This window comes from Schistosoma haematobium, chromosome 3 (genome assembly GCF_000699445.3).
Source record: "Schistosoma haematobium chromosome 3, whole genome shotgun sequence".
Taxonomy (NCBI): domain Eukaryota; kingdom Metazoa; phylum Platyhelminthes; class Trematoda; order Strigeidida; family Schistosomatidae; genus Schistosoma; species Schistosoma haematobium.
In genome coordinates this window covers 43,160,058-43,176,913 of record NC_067198.1, presented here as the reverse complement: position 1 = coordinate 43,176,913, position 16,856 = coordinate 43,160,058, and the positions used below count along the sequence as shown (strand labels likewise).

At 36.2% G+C, this 16,856-nt stretch overlaps 1 protein-coding gene across 3 annotated transcripts in view; it reads right to left on the bottom strand.

Moving 5' to 3' along the window:
• LIMA1_2 (LIM domain and actin-binding protein 1) overlaps window positions 1–11,159 on the bottom strand; it is a gene marked incomplete at its 5' end in the record, with an annotated part of 60,210 nt that extends 49,051 nt beyond the window's left edge. Inside the window, 3 exons of one of the 3 annotated variants that reach the window (XM_051213924.1) lie at window positions 4,162–4,390; window positions 6,416–6,493; window positions 10,157–11,159. In XM_051213924.1, coding sequence (XP_051069941.1) covers window positions 4,280–4,390; window positions 6,416–6,493; window positions 10,157–11,116 — 1,149 coding nt within the window. In that variant the 3' untranslated portion in view covers window positions 4,162–4,279. Of the gene's footprint in view, window positions 1–4,161; window positions 4,391–4,499; window positions 4,839–6,415; window positions 6,494–10,156 lie in introns of those variants that run through there. The other 2 variants (XM_051213923.1, XM_012944264.2) reach the window with 2 other exon arrangements.
• Between the last annotated feature and the right edge of the window lie 5,697 nt (window positions 11,160–16,856).

The following is a 16,856-nucleotide window of genomic DNA, read 5'->3' as shown; positions in this document are numbered from 1 at the left end:
AGAAATTTATAAATAAAAACGTAGCCAATAAAAGACAGCATAGAGAATGCCTAACTGGAAATAAAAAGCCTCTGTATATACGCTTACAATTCAGAGGCGATGCACCGAGTGCAATGCTAGAACTGAAGATAAGAAGATCAATTCAAAGGACTTTTAATGCAGGTAAACTACAACTAATGTTTTCCACACGTCCAAAAATCACTCCGAAGTTGAAAGGTAAATTGCTTAAACTAGCCACGTCTTTCTGTATCTATCAATTCAACTGCTCCTGTAGAGCAGGTTATATTGGCAGACGTCCTAGGCATTTGTACATTCGGGCTCGTGAGCACCTTCCGGTGTGATTAAGCAAACGTTTGGTCAATACGGTTAACAGCCCCATTTTAGACCATCTAGTTCAGACGGGACATGCTGCTAACATGGAGCAATCTTTTGCAATAATCTATCGTGTTAGCAATAGTCTACCTAGTTCCGTCAGATTGAGAATCATACAGACGGCTGAAGCAATTGCTATTCGGTTCAAAAAGCCAGAGCATTGCATCCAAAAGAAATATGTTCAGCCACTCCTTTTACTCTGGCCAACCTTGGGGCCAACTAGTTAATAATCAATCTTATAATATGGTGACGTAATTTGATTAATGTTCATTTTATGTCCCAAACTTATTATTATTATCTTTACCATTGTCATTATCATCTTTATCATTGTCATTATTATCATCATTACACTTAATAACGTATTTGAGGAATTTATTCAGCATCCGCCCCTATCTACTATATCTGACCTAATTCATAATATTCTACATATTACGTAATTTCTGATTTTCATTCCATTATTTTCTCTCTCACCCCATGTTGATCATATTTATTCTGATCATGATTTATCACACAATTTCATTTCACTTATAAACTGATTCAAGTTAACAACTTCATATTAAGTTTTTGATTGAGATCATGAACCGATTGATGTTAGACCATCACAATTGAAAACCTGGAAGCATTGGACGGCCGTTTCGTCTAACATCAATCGGTTCATGATCTCAATCAAAAACTTAATAATCTCCACAACCCCTATACTAGTAACTTCATATTAGTCAGCCCCAACATTAACGATTTGATTTGATTTCATATAACAAAAACAACAATTCTTAATTCACATATTACAATTTCCAAATGATGTACTCTGCCTTGAAACTGGTCAATTTATAATTACCTGTTGCGTTTCATATTCATACTTCATCGACTAAATTATCTATCTATTATAAACCCTATGCTCAAATGCCACCATATTATTCAAACAAATAAACTGAAAACACGTCTTAGTTTCTTCATAACATCTATTTTAGACAGATCAAAAAAGTCCACAGAATGACTATGAATATGTCTCAAAAATCTATACGGTTTTTCTAGGAATGACAAATTATATATTCTTGAGAGAGAAAAAATATCAGGTTGTATTTTTGAAACGTATATTAACTTAAGTTGTTACGTTTTTGAAGTAAACGAACATTAAATCGAATCAAAAATGTATACTATACTTACTGAATAAACAGATTGATGCTATCCAACGGTGTTAATGTCTAACTTCAACTAATCCACCGAATTGAGCGGCACATCCACTATTGTCATCAATGAGTTACTATCTCACAACAGACCTGGTTGAACTTCATTGGTCACTTCTTCTCACTAGAACTCCAGGATATACCTCTTGAAATCAGTCACTACTGAGCATATCATTATTATTATGAGAAGGGGTTTTGTGGGGATTGTAGTAATTTCAATAGTTGTGATCATGAGTCAACTGAGGCTCGTCCACCATGGAAAACCTGGAAGCACTGGATGGCCGTTTCGTCCTATTGTGGGACTTCTCAGCAGTTTAAGTTTTCCATGGTGGTCTAGCTTCAATTAACTCATGATCTCAACTAACTGAAATATGCTTAGTGAAAAACAAATTGCTTACTCCTAATCGTTTCTAATTAAATCAAGGTGTCTCATCTAATGTAACTTTATTTCGTGTCAATAAATTTTCAGGGAGTTTAAAAGTGGTTTAATGGCTGTTAAGATGTAAAAACGTAGTTTCCGTTCCAAATTAAAATCAACTGAAGTGTTATTGAAATGAGGTAGCCCTGGAAATTATTTTGTTTTATTTCGAAATTTATTCTCATTAACTTAGAGATATCATGCTTGCTTGAATAATCGATAGGTGCAGAAAATATATGTAGATGGTCACAACCGTTTTTGGAGCACTGTTCGAGCGTATCGAGATTGACATGCAAGCGATGTGATGGTTGGACTCTAAATCTCCATCTATTGAGGTGATTGTGACATTTGTTACGTATGAATAACCTCAGACTATCTCTAAATGTATTATTATCTGATGAAGTTAACTGGAAGAAAGCTAAGGGTAGCAAAACGAAGACATAGTAATAGTTTATGAAATCACTGACCACTGGACTTAGTCATTTTGGTTGGCGTAGATTACCGTGTTGTGGTTTGGGCGATAATCTTAATCAATGGCTGGAGACGCTGTGTGACATGGCTGATAATCTGCCGCGATGGAACATGTATCGTGTTTTATCTATCCCATTATTCCTTCATACTTGCTTTCTTATCCTCCTTCACGAACCATTTTGTCAATGCTTAAATGATCTCATCACAAGTGCTCGCACAATTATTTCAACTTAAACTGTTATTTACCTTGTTTATTTAGTCTCATTATCCCCATTTAGTACAGCGCCTTAGGCTAATGTAAATCTGTGTTAAACTCTATACTGATTATGACTATCTAACCACAAACCTTGAAGTTTCTAAACTCGATCCTACGCGGATTCATTGATGTTCACAACTAAAGAGTACCAAACCAGGATGTAACTTTTGTCTAATGTTTCCTAGTTTTTAATAGTTTTTCCTACCTTATGTCAATTTGTAGTTAAATCTATCCATATCTTTTCACAAAACACCCAAGTAAGTAAAGAAAATAACCTGAGAAATTAAATGTTTATTATTTAAACAATGCTTATTAGTAGAATAAAATAATGTTTCTTTCTGGCAAAAACCATTCACTATGGCACCAGGTGAACAGTGTAACATTGTATGAGATAAGCAATACATGTACAATTCAACGAATATTCACTTACCAAATAATGTTTCTGTAAAAGTGTTTTCAAGTCAAATGTAAGTTAGTATATAATTAACTGGAAAAACATTGATTCACAATAGCAGTAGCATTGTACTAACTGCAACAAATTACGATATATATAAATATGAAAGCATTGGTAGCTGTTAGATTATAATTCAGGCTTAATTGTTATTAAGTGTTATAAACCTAGAATTCTGCATGTTTGTTAGCTAAGCGCACTACGTCATCTTAAAGAAATGCATATTTTGCAAATATTGATCACTTAGGAGTAATAAAAGGTATGTTGATCTAACCCTGAGTCTAAATCAAGTTCTTTCGATTATGCTACAACGAGGTTAGTAGTCCAAGTTGTTGAACATCGCAAGCAATATTATTTCAATGTTGGTCGATTAATAACGATTAGTAGCAAGCTTTATATCTAAGATTTCCGGTAGTTAAGACTTGTCAATAAGTCTCCTCCGTAACCTTAATGGGACTGATCGATCAACACTAAGGACTAGGTAAGCATGACACTGGCAGTTTTCCAGCTGTTAATCAATATGAGTATCGCAGTTTTACAGGAAGTCAGTCAAAACCCCGATAGCTCAGTGGTAAAGTTTACAACTGTGATAGTGTGTGGTTCGAGCTCGAGTCCAAAGAGTAGTATCAGTTCTTACTACATCGCAGAAATGACTTGCTGGTAAGCACTAAATTGCAATTTTAGAGTTCTCCAGTGATCACATTTATCTAACATGCTCTCTTTGGATTGGTTAACTTACTTCAGGTATAAACTATATAATAGAGTTATCTCTGAAATCTTGGGTAATATTTTGATCATTAATTACAGAAGTCAAATTTATTAATTTTAGTAGTGAAGTAAATGTTTGCATACATTTTATGAAAATGAACTTCGTTGTCTTTTTATTTTACTCAGATCTATTAATTAAGGTTTAAGCACTATATATATACTTCGATAAATAGAATCCCAAGGATAATGAAACCACAGTAAAATATATCTGGCAATTATGGTTTACTACTAAACAAAACGACGGAACAATAAACTAAAAAAATATATGTCATTAAATGAGTTACAGTATTGCAGCGATTGCTTTTATCATTGAGTCAAACATTTCGTTAAAAACAACTAAGGCTGTTGATTAGAAAAACTCATGAAAATGAAATACTTGAACTAAAAGCATCCAGTTTATGAATACCTACACCGTGATCAATCCATGGAATAAATAAATGTGCATAAAACAATCGTCTCAATGAAAAATCCTATTTTAAAAGAAACAAATAAATGAGTTCTTTGTTTTTTTCCTTATGAAATTGAAGATTAAAAGCATATTTATTCGTTTACATGTTTAAATGGTTAAAAATAGAAGTGATGGAAATTTGCTAAACAAGTGTGTGCTTACAGTCTAATGCTGATATACTTGTTATAGATTTATTTCCAAACCATAATCATGGAAAAGATTTGTAGTTTAAAAGGATGGTTTTGATGACGTTGTGTTCTCTAAGAACAATGGTTTAATCATTGTCTTTCTAGATGACTTTATTAGCACAAACTTCACATGCAAATGAGGTATAGGAAACTCTCAACATATGAATAACAGTTTATTCTACTGACCTTGATGTTCATTGGTTGTTGATGATAATGAATTGCCCAACATTGTTTATTGATTTGTGTAACTTATGTTGCACAAAGCAATAAGCTGATATACATCTTAGCAAATAGATGAAATAGAGATTTTAATACAAAGTAAATACTCCTAAAGTGTTAATTACTTCTATAGTCTATAAAATTTAAATGAGTTGCTTCAACTACTTGTAATAATCCACTTAATAATGTATATGTTACTTTAGACAAATAGTGAGTTCACAGTACTTGTCAATGAATCACTTGACGTGACAAAAAAGTTTGGATTTATGTTTGGCTTTTAAAGGGTTTTCGAAAGTCGTGTATTCATTGTGTCTGAACTGGAGTCAGCTATGATGCTGATATTCATGGCTACATGTTTTTTTTTCATTTTTAAGGTTGACTAAATTGTAAATTAGGTGTTTCGCAACATTCAGTCTTTTGATATTTACTTAGTGCAGATTGAAAGCAATAATTTTCGTTCTTCATCTTGATAGTAATCTATTAGTATAAGTTCATTGGTCTTAAAACATCGAATACCTGGATGATGTATTATCATAAAACTTAGACTATCATTACAATCGCTCCCCAAATAACTTTTTAGCAATCAAATATAAGACCGTTAGGTGCTGCTACAAACAAATGATTCCGGTCTCATAATTATTTTGAAGACATGAATTACTAACAAGTCTCAAACTACGAGAAAGTACTTGTCAGTTAATGTATTGGTCATTGAGCATTAAGCAAGTTCATAATTGTGCTAGTCTTTGGTACCATTTGAATCCCATCTACCAAGTTATGTGGTCAGTAATCTAAGTTTTTCGACATCATGTGCACCATGTTTTGATGTTAGATTGATTGAAGTTGTTGGCACGATACACTAAACTTAGGGATAATGCCAAAAGGCCTTTGTCAGCAATGAGTTCCTTCAATCTTAAAGGGACTGGTGCATACCGAGGTATTACAATCCATACCACTCAGGTGTACAATTTGAAACATCAACACATGGTCAACATCAAAACAAAGTGAACATGATGTAAAGTCCCTAGGCTATTAGTCCAACGGCAACTTGACAGACGGCATTCGATTAGCACTAGAGACTAGATGAGCATGAAATCAGTTACTAGTTAGTGACTAACCAGTACAAATATCCCGAGCCTACAGGGAATCATATCTTAGTGACAACGACCTAGACTGAGGTGATTGAACAACGGAACGTCGGTCATACATTCTGGTGTTATTTATCGATGGATAGATTGACATTTCTATTCATGTTGGTGATTGTGAAAAAATGTCAGCCAGAAAAACCTCCCGAATTAGATAGGACAGGATATCTATTTCGGGTACAACTTAAGTCAACACACTACTTTTTAGCTTTCCTCTAATATTTCCATAATGAGATCACCTAGGACCACTAATAATGTGGTACCTACAACTAACAGATCTTAATAAAAAATGGTTGGTAGGATTTCCGTGGTTAGTGATTTTCACTTACAGTCAATTCGGTATATTATATGACCATTGCCGATTGTCATATGGTGTTATTTTTATTAGTGATTTAGCTACCTATTGAGCTTTAAAGTTACATTTCTAGGTGACATAAAATAAAATGACAAATGATAAAAACGATTTCATGAAAATAATAAGTGTTATCAAAACCATACTTGATATCTTCTTGACATCTGTTCACCAGAAAACGTTTTGGACCGACGAAGACCAATATGATTTTCCTGATATGATACCTTTAGTAGTGCGAAAAAACAAAGGAAGATAACCAAAATTATTATCGAAGAAAATTATCAGTAAGAGTTCACTAACATTATAAGGATATTCGTCTCCAGTTACTCATTTATAATATAACTATTTTAATCTGATAATTACTCAGTGTATGATCATAGAGTGTGAATGAATTAAATCACTGTTAACGGCTTTTGGTGTTATTAAACTGTCAATTCCTAGTTTTTGTTTCATCAGCGTAACAATAAAATATTGCAATAGTTGAGATCATGAGTCAATTGAAGCTACACCACCATGGAGGACCTGGAAGCACTGGACAGTGTTTCGTCCCACGAGACGGGGTCGCGGATGCGCACTGCTGAGAAGTCCCACAATAGGACGAAACGGCGTCCAGTGCTTCCAGGTTTTCCATGGTGGTCTAGTTTCAATTGACTCATAGCCTCAACTATTGAAATTACTACAATCTCCACGAAACCCCTTCTGATAATAAAACATTGCCCAACAAACTTCCTGAAATGGCAGTAAAATTACAGTTGAACCGATGACCATTCTCTAATCAGCGGTGTGATTCTCTTAACCAACAGCTGTAGATGATGGGTGAAATAGAACGTAGTCGGTTGCAATGGCACAGTCCTATTTACTTGTTATCTATTTGATCTTGTGTTTGAAGATTGTCCTGTACTTTTCATCAGACAAATTATTTTTACTCAAGTAATATTGTATGCCTAATGCTTTTAATTACCACTAGTACCGTGACCATTCCTACTACTCTGGTATTTATCTTGATATCTTCCTCTCGCTCAACGAATGTAGCATGATAACTTGAACCGATCAGTGTTTGTTTCAGTTTTCATATTCTGAATGAATAATTAGCTGACTGACTGAACTCGTAATTAAAGTTCGAAATATCATCTAGACTCTGAATAAAGTACTTTTGATGAACGTTTCATATCACAAATTGTTCAAACAACTATTTTTTCCAGTAATATGGCTTAAGACATAATAACCAAGACCTATGAAGTAAAAATCCCGAATAATAGATATCACATGTTAGTGTTGCATCCTGGTTGTACAAGCTTTTTCGATATCAAACATTTTTAAACTTCTGTGTCTCAAACCATTATGACAAACAGTGTAGACCTTTAGCCTACTAGGTCACGTACTGACGTACATGAATAAATACCACTTGGTTCTACTATGTCAACGACATGTATAGCATACAAGCTCTCAATGAGATTGTATGCGGCATTTTGAGATGGTGGAGATGATTTGTAGCTCAGGTGGATGATTTAGACGGGATGTTTTTACTCTGAGCTGGATGGTTTGGCTGCAGAGCTTTCATTGTTCTTCTGAACAACATCATCAGCACAAATGTTTACCATCCGGCTCAGAGGGGAAAACTCCACCTAGGTGTCTGTAGCATTGAAAATTAAACATAGTAAGTAAAATTGCCACTTATTAGTATGATAACATGTTTACATGTAGTGGAAAATAAACGATTTCTTGAATAAATGAATCTCGTACCATTAATATATGCTGTGTCTCCGAGACACGTATACAGAATCCTAGTGTGACCATTCACTCGACCTCACCTAGCGAAAGCGGGGAGCCGACGAGAAATACCTTACGTTTATCTGAAGGCCCAACGGCTAATTCTCGTGGACTGGAGAGTGTAGGCATAGCACTGAGTATGTAGGCAGAACAAGCACTTTTAGAATGGGTCAGTGCTAACAGTCGCCTATGTGCCGTTCAGTTAAATGTAAGAACTCGAAAGGTTATGGACACACGTTGTTACCTTTTCGTCGGTTCTGCCTACACCCCCATAGACTGAAACCCGGATGAAGTGAAATATGAATTTTACAAAAGGCTCCCTGAAATTCTCCAAAAAACTAAACACTCAGACATAGCACTCGTAGTAGGTGACTTTAATATCCAACTAGGTCTCGTAAACCAAACAGAAAAACATTTAAGTGGGTATTTTAGCATTATGGTTCGGCGAACACAGTATTTGTAGCTACTAGTTATATGTTCTGAACACATGCAGTTTTAATGATTTTAAATCCAGATTTCTTCAATTTATTCTTTTACGGCTGCTTACAGCATTACTATTTGGTATTACAGTTTAACTAGCATAGTGAAGTATTAGACAGATAGAAACAGTAAGTAAAAGTTTTACGCTAGAAACATCCGGTATATAATATTGGAAAAAGTCACTGTTATTATTACTAGGTAATGGAGAAATATGTTATAAACAGTGGTACTACCACTCGTTAAAACCAAAACGAAGAAACACAAAAAGGTAAAGAAACAAAAGTATCGAACAAAAAGTATGGTCTATTAAGCTTTTTAGGAGTTTGATTATAAACCATTGTTTTTCCTCCAGTTCATACAACTTCAGAATATCCCACCAAAACTTTTAGTCCCTCATTATCTTTGACGACAGTAGTGCATTTAAAATTACAAGAAGTTATTCAGAATATGTGAAACAATTACAATTTATTCATGCATACACTTGATAAAGTTTCCGACCTCAGCATTATAGTCCTATTTAACCAGACTAATTGTATTTGTATAAACTAATAGAATAAGGTTGAATCACACTGAAACATTTCAACTGGATAATAAATTGACCTACAAGCAAGAAATAATGAGAACGTGTACAGTGTGCAAAAGCTCTATAATTTGGGTGAGAAAAACTCAGTTTATGTTGACCAGCTATCACTAATCTTTGGTCATCAAATCATACAAAATATTTGCCTAAAATTTAACCAGTCGGCTAATTAAATACATAGATTAAGAAGTAGTATAGCACAAAATAATCGGTACTTGACTTCTAATTTTTCAAAATTCCTTCTGCCATAAAACGAGAAAACTTTACACAACATCGATTTTGAGACGAGTGAGTATCATTTTGACTGAGAAGGTAGTAAGACCAGGAGGACGAAGAAGGTGAAAATCAGCGAGTCAAAGTGGTTTACTCACCAAAACTTGGTATATTGCAAAATAAATGTCCAAGCAGACTGACTAATAGTTAGTGGATTAGCACCTCTGTAAATAATTTGGTTCATTCTATTTTGAGACAAAATTTATGAATTTCGCTGCTCTCTGTTGAGTGTTAGTTGGAGTAGTAGGTGTACTTAATTCCGTTTAATCCTACTGAGTTTCCCAACAATGCTGGTTCTTATCTGTTTCTCACCTTGTAGTTTGTTTACCTTCAGTCATGAGTTTTCCGACTTAATTTACTAATGGAGCGCCCACTGACCGTATCTAACGAGAAAGTCAACACGTCTTTCAAACTGAAAAGGCTAGACTCATTTATATGAATCATTTTTATTTCTTGTCCTGCAAACTCCGAGTTTGTTAAACCTAATCACATCATACATCGTATGTGGTGTCGTTAATCCGCGTTTAAAATAACCGTTTATCACGTGGTAAATGTTTTATGCCAAGTGATGGTTTCACAGACCTTCACTGACATATATTTACATACTACACAGTGTTATTTTGAAGGGTTCTTTCCCTTCAATAAATCATACACTGTTACTTACAAAAATGGATAATGGGAATAAATAAAGTCATTATAAAGTCGTCTTTAGAGTTATTGGAAGGAGTAAGTATGAACGAGAACTCGGATTTTAATTATGATGAATACCAAACACAAAACTCACATCAGATATTTTCCGTTCATCTGTGACTTTTCTAATTGACTTTGTTTCACTATTCTGATCAGTTCCTTCTAATTCTTCTGATTTCATGAGTGCCTTGAATGCTTTCACTCTGGACGCAACATCATGAGAGCAAAAATCATCCCTCATCGAAGGATCTGGGGCATTTACTTCTATTTTCATGGATTCCAGACGACCGTTTGTTTGCCGAAATGGTTTGTCCATTGTTCGGAAAGTTTCACGACGTGGCACAATGTTATTTGTGTTTGGATTTGGCTTTTGGACTTTTAAATTGTTTTTTAATTCACATAAGGGAGCGACAGTTTTCAAACTTGCTGGGCATTTAAGGGCAAAACAATCTAACTTGGAAGTGGGATCTACAGGAGCATTATTTAGCATAAGAGCTTTCTTGTGTTCAGGGAAATGACTTTGGTTATTTTTATTATTATCATGTACTTTTGACAGACTTTTTGCGAATAAACCGTACTCGCATTCCCCTCGATCATCATGGTCTGATGACATATGTTCATACGATTCAGGACTACTAACATAGACAGGGGAACTGCGACGGGCCGAAACGTTCCCGCGCAAGGGTTTTTGTCTTTTGTATTTAGATAATCGGTGAAAACCTCTGTGGTCTGTATGAATAACTGGCTCAGATTTACGTTGAATAGAATCAACGTGGATGCGGTTAAGAGGTTTTGTATTAGGTGTGACTGATCGCCGCTTTTCAGTCTCAGAGCGTTTTACAACTGGAGTTGTTCCATTATTTTCGGTGACTAAATAAGCTAGATTATACTTATATTCATCATCAATAGTCAGTTTTGAAAATTTAGTTACAAAAAGATGTTCCAAAGGAGCAACGTCTGTAATAGATCCTTTTGCAGAGTCACAGTTGTGTACAGTGGATTTCTTGAGCATTTTATTATGAGATTCATTGCCATTAACTTTACATAAGTGCATAACGCATCATATCATTGCACAAGACAAAATTATTCAATTTTGCACCGAAAGTGAAGGCTATTCAGTATCCAACATATATTTGTAATGAACTGACTGAAATTAGATTGTTTCTTTACACTTCGATCTTATTGACAGACAAAAATATTTTGTTACCATTAGGGACTAGTTATCCTACACTATGTAGATATTACTTTTTACTGAAATAATACATCCATAAATATTTAAGACACGCGATTCATTTTTAGTATAACAGAATGCTTGATGCCCTGTGTTAGTTCTCGTAAGAGAAGTCTCTAGCCAGGTTTAAAGTTATGTTAAAATAAGCAGTTCTGTTCATTGGTTATATGATAGGAATATCAGTAATCAATAAACAACTCATTGGTTCTGTTTTTGTAAGATTTCAGAGTGTCTTCAGAAATTCTGTTCCTGTGTGTTGGGGCAAACAATAATTTTTTAGACGCACTCTTGTTATTCAGTGATGTAAAACTGTGGTTGGGTCACCTTTAGACTATGTCTGTTACTAGGGTACTAGACCTAGCTTAATGTATGAGCTTGTAACAGCTCAGGTTGGTTGGTTAAGAGTTGACCCCAAACAACCAAGCTTATGCCAAAACAGCATTGTTCAAGTATTCACTCACTTCCTTATTTTTTATAAGCGTTATATTCCCTATTATCTTGAATGTTGAGAGCCTTTGTTTGTCTGAACAGATAATCCCACGCTCCACTGTGACTGCGCGAAGATCGAAATAAAGTCATATTCACCACTTCTCTGGTTTCTTCTATCAATAGCACGAGGGTTACCTTAAGGCACGAAATTGGTGAGCCCTTTTTGAACACAAATTTAACCTCATTTCTGTTATTAACATTTTTTTTTACTTAATCGTAAAAGTAGACCTGATTATCCGTAAACTAATTTGAGTATATAACTAGTTTATTCCGTATTATCTTAAGTTATTCGTGTTATAGTAACCACTTTTTGTGCTAACTTTATTGCTATATTTGTCACATACTTCATGTCAGACTCAATAGAAACCCATAATCTGGAGGATTTGTCACCAGTGGAGATAGACACTGTTATGACTACGAAATCCCGACTTCCAGAATTTGATCGTAGTGATCCTGAGTTGTGGTTTGCTCAACTAGAGCATTATTTCACGAGACACAATATCAAATCTGAAGGGATTCGCTATAGAGACTTGTGTTCTATCCTTCCTCCTTCAGTCGCCAAAGAAGTCCGTGACTTGATTTTAAGTCCACCATCACCACAACCATACACCATCTTAAGACGAGAGATAATGAACCGTTTATCATTATCAGACAGTCAAAGAATCCAAAGACTTTTTCAAGGTGAAACACTAGGTGATCGGTCGCCGTCACAGTTTTTACGTCACCTCCAAGTCTTAGTGGGTGATAACACAGTGGGTGAAGCAGTCCTAAAACAAGGATGGATACAAGCTCTCCTATGCTACGTCCAACACTGTTTGGATGCACAGGATCCTGAAACTTCATTATCTCATTTAGCGCGTATAGCCGACAGAATAATGGAAAGAGGTCCTCCAACTGGATCAGGCACAATAAATCACACACAAAAAGTAGAATCAGCAAAAGACCTCGTCATAGAAGGACTCATTGCGAGTGTTAAGAGTCTCACTGAGGCTGTCACCAGAATGCAAATGGGTCATAGAAACAGGAGCAGGTCACCACAACGACCACGATCCAAGTCACAAAACAGGTCACAAATGTCCAGACAATCTGGGCAGTTTTGTTGGTACCACTGGAAGTTTGGTGTCAACTCAACCAAGTGCATGCAACCATGCGCCTGGCCTAAGCATAATTCTAAGACAGCGGGAAACGAGTAACCCCTCCCCAGGTCGCGACGACTGAGGAGGGGCGCCTAAACAGTCGCTTGTTTTATGTTAGAGACAGAAACTCGGGCTTGAATTTCTTGGTGGATACTGGCGCTGCTCTTAGCATCATCCCTCAAAATAAAACTAAGATTAGTCGAGAAACATCATCAATTACACTTCAAGCTGCGAATAAAACTAAAATTGCGACATTTGGGCAGAAAACTTTAACCCTAGATTTGGGGTTCAGGAGGCAATTCCCTTGGGTTTTCACGGTAGCCGACCTAGATCTGGCAATACTAGGGATGGACTTTCTAGAGAGATACGAATTTCTAGTTGACACCAAGAAACGGCGATTAACACTAAAAGAAACTTCGTATTACACAAAAGGCAAAGAAAGTCACATCAACTCTCTTAACTTGATTCAAACTCCCCCAGTAACAACAGCGAAATTCCAAGATATACTCGCGGAATTTCCAAACTTAACTAAACCAAACCCACAGCCTTCTAAAGACAAACTAAAAGTAAGTCACACTATCAAAACCGAAGGTGCACCGGTTTTTGCAAAACCCAGGAGACTAGCACCAGATAAGCTCAAAATCGCTAGGGCCGAGTTTGATTATATGCTACAACTGGGTATCATCCGTCCCTCTGATAGTCAATGGGCATCCCCTTTGCATATGGTCCCAAAGAAGAATGAAGGTGACTGGCGACCGTGTGGGGATTACAGAGCCCTAAACCGTCAAACCGTACCAGATAGGTACCCAATACCTCATATCCAAGATTTCACCAACGGTTTACAGGGTATGAACATATTCACTAAAATTGACTTAGTCAGGGCATATCACAATATCCCGGTGGCTGATGAAGATATTCCCAAGACAGCTATTACTACACCCTTTGGCTTATTCGAGTTTGTACGCATGCCATTCGGCCTGAGAAATGCGGCACAGACATTTCAAAGATTCACAGATAACCTACTTCGAGATATGCCATTTGCGCAGGGGTATATAGACGACTTGTTAATTGCCAGCCCCGATTTGCAATCACACGAACAGCATGTACAAGCAGTGTTGAAAAGACTGGATGAACATGGAATAAACATATATCAAAGTAAGTGTGTTTTCGGTGTTCAAACATTAGAATTTCTCGGTCACACAATAAGCCCAGAAGGGATTAAACCTATAAAAAAAGAAGTGGATACCATCAAACAATACCCCGTACCTAGTTCTCTAACACAACTGAGAAGTTTTCTAGGCCTAATTAACTTTTATCGCAGATTCATACCAGGTTGTGCACAATTAATGCAACCTTTGACAGATTCACTTAAAGGAAAACCAAAAGAATTCAAACTGTCTTCTGACGCCGTCGAAGCTATTAAACAGCTTAAAGATAAACTGGCTCAAGCAACTACGTTGATATATCCGAATTCTCTTTCCCCACTTGCTTTGATGGTGGATGCTTCAGATAAAGCAGTAGGCGGTACCCTTAACCAACTGGTTAAAAACGCCTGGAAACCAATTGCTTTCTTCTCGAAAAGACTCGCTCCAGCCGAAACAAGGTATTCTACCTTCGGGCGAGAACTTCTTGCAATCTACCTGACCATTAAACACTTCTGACACATGTTAGAAGGTAGGGAATTTATAGTCTTTACGGATCACAAACCACTGACGAATGCATTAAAAGCGAGAGCCGATACTCACCTCGAGAAGTCCGACACCTTGACTATATATCACAGTTCACAAGCGATATCCGACATGTCAAAGGTCAGGACAATCAGGCGGCAGATGCTTTATCCAGACTAGAAATGAACGTGCTACAGCAGTCTACAGTAAACTTCGAGACGTTAAGACACGAACAAGAGCAGGACCTAGAATTGCAAAACCTACTTAAAACAAACAATTCAAGTCTTAATTTAAAACAATTCCCATCACCTATCGATGGTATTCTAATTTATTGTGACACGACCAAGGCAATGCCGCGACCTTTCGTTCCCAAAAATATGCGAAAGTTAATATATAATAACTTTCATTCTTTGTCTCATCCTGGCGCGAAAGCTTCAACAAAACTAATCAATGCCAGATATATATGGCCGAATTTACAGAAGGATGTACACAAATGGGTTAGAGAGTGTTCAGCATGTCAACAATCAAAGATTAATCGTCACACAAATTCACCCATAGGTGTTTTCTCGCAACCAGATGCACGTTTTGCCCATGTGCATATCGACTTGGTAGGTCCTTTACCACGTTCAAACGGTTTTAATTATCTTTTTACATGCATAGATCGATTTACCAGATTCCCTATAGCCATCCCGATAGCGGACATCACAGCGGAAACAGTAGCCAAAGTCTTCATGCAGAACTGGGTAACCATTTTTGGTACACCCATAACAATAACGACGGATAGAGGAGCGCAATTCGAATCCGAACTATTTAATAACTTGGCTAAACTTCTAGGCTCCAATAGGATACGCTGCACTGCATATCATCCTCAGGCTAATGGGATGGTAGAACGTTTTCACCGTCAGCTAAAAACCGCCCTTATATCTCACTCAAACCCCAATCAGTGGACAGAATTCCTACCATTAGTTATGTTGGGAATACGAACATCTGTCAAAACTGACGCACAGTGTTCAGCTGCGGAACTGGTTTTCGGAACAACTCTGAGACTACCAGGTGAATTTATTAACCCCAATACTAACAGTCAAAAACTTAATTTAGGAAACTACGTAGATCAACTACGGGACCATATGTCCAAACTTAAGCCAATTAATACTCGCGAACAATCGCGTGCCGTATATGTACCTAAAGACCTAAGCAATTGCACGCACGTCTGGATAAGATGTGACAAAATAAAAGCACCACTTAGCCCTCCATTTGAAGGTCCTTTCAAAGTCGTCTCAAGAAAATCTAAATATTTCGTGATAGAAAAACACGGAAACATCGACACAGTAAGTATTGATAGGCTAAAGCCGGCTTATCTAGATCATGAACCACCATACGTGTCGTTAGATCGTTTAACTAACAAATCCATTACGGAATCGAAATGCAAAAACGATAAATCTTTACAAATGACTAAAACGGTTCGCTGGGCACATCCGATTAGCCAATCAAGGATGTTGACAGTTTCAGCTGCAGGATAAAATCTAACCACGTAGCTAATCAGACCCTGCATCTACTTAAAAATAACTTTTCTCCTCATTCCGCCTCACCTACAACTCCCCAGACCTTTTGCCTTTGATATATAAGTGTTATGTTAAATTTTTTTTAAATACTGGACACATAAGCTAGGTATTCCGAAACGATGGCTGCGGATTTTAATCAAATTCATACAACTAACACTGGCAAATACAACGAATTCAAAAAGCAACCCAGGCGAGTTTTATAATTTCTTTTTCTGGTTAATTAACTATGTTGGCTGTACTTCTTATATATCTATATACATTTTTCACGTAGACTGGCTATACATATATACCATATGAACTAATTCTAAAAGTTTTCGGTCGAAGATGTGTTCAGTAGCTTGATACGATTAATACTACTATTAATAAGTGGTTTTCTAGACAAAACATTTTGGATTAAACCATGGTCAAATACTTATTAAAGTTCTCATCATTTTTTTTCATGTTTAGGAAACTTACATAATGACTTAACCAGTTTTCCTACAGCATGCTTTTTAGTGTGATCATATAACCCATCTTTATTGGCAATATTCAGATTTTTTTTAATTTCTGACATTTAAGAATCAATAACCATGAAGATATAGTACAGTGCGTTACTGTAAGGTTACTATGTCAGCCGCATTGATTCCACATACCTAATTTTAAACAACTTATAAGAGAACTTTTTAGTAATCATAACATTGAACTGACAATATGAATATCACGACTATGC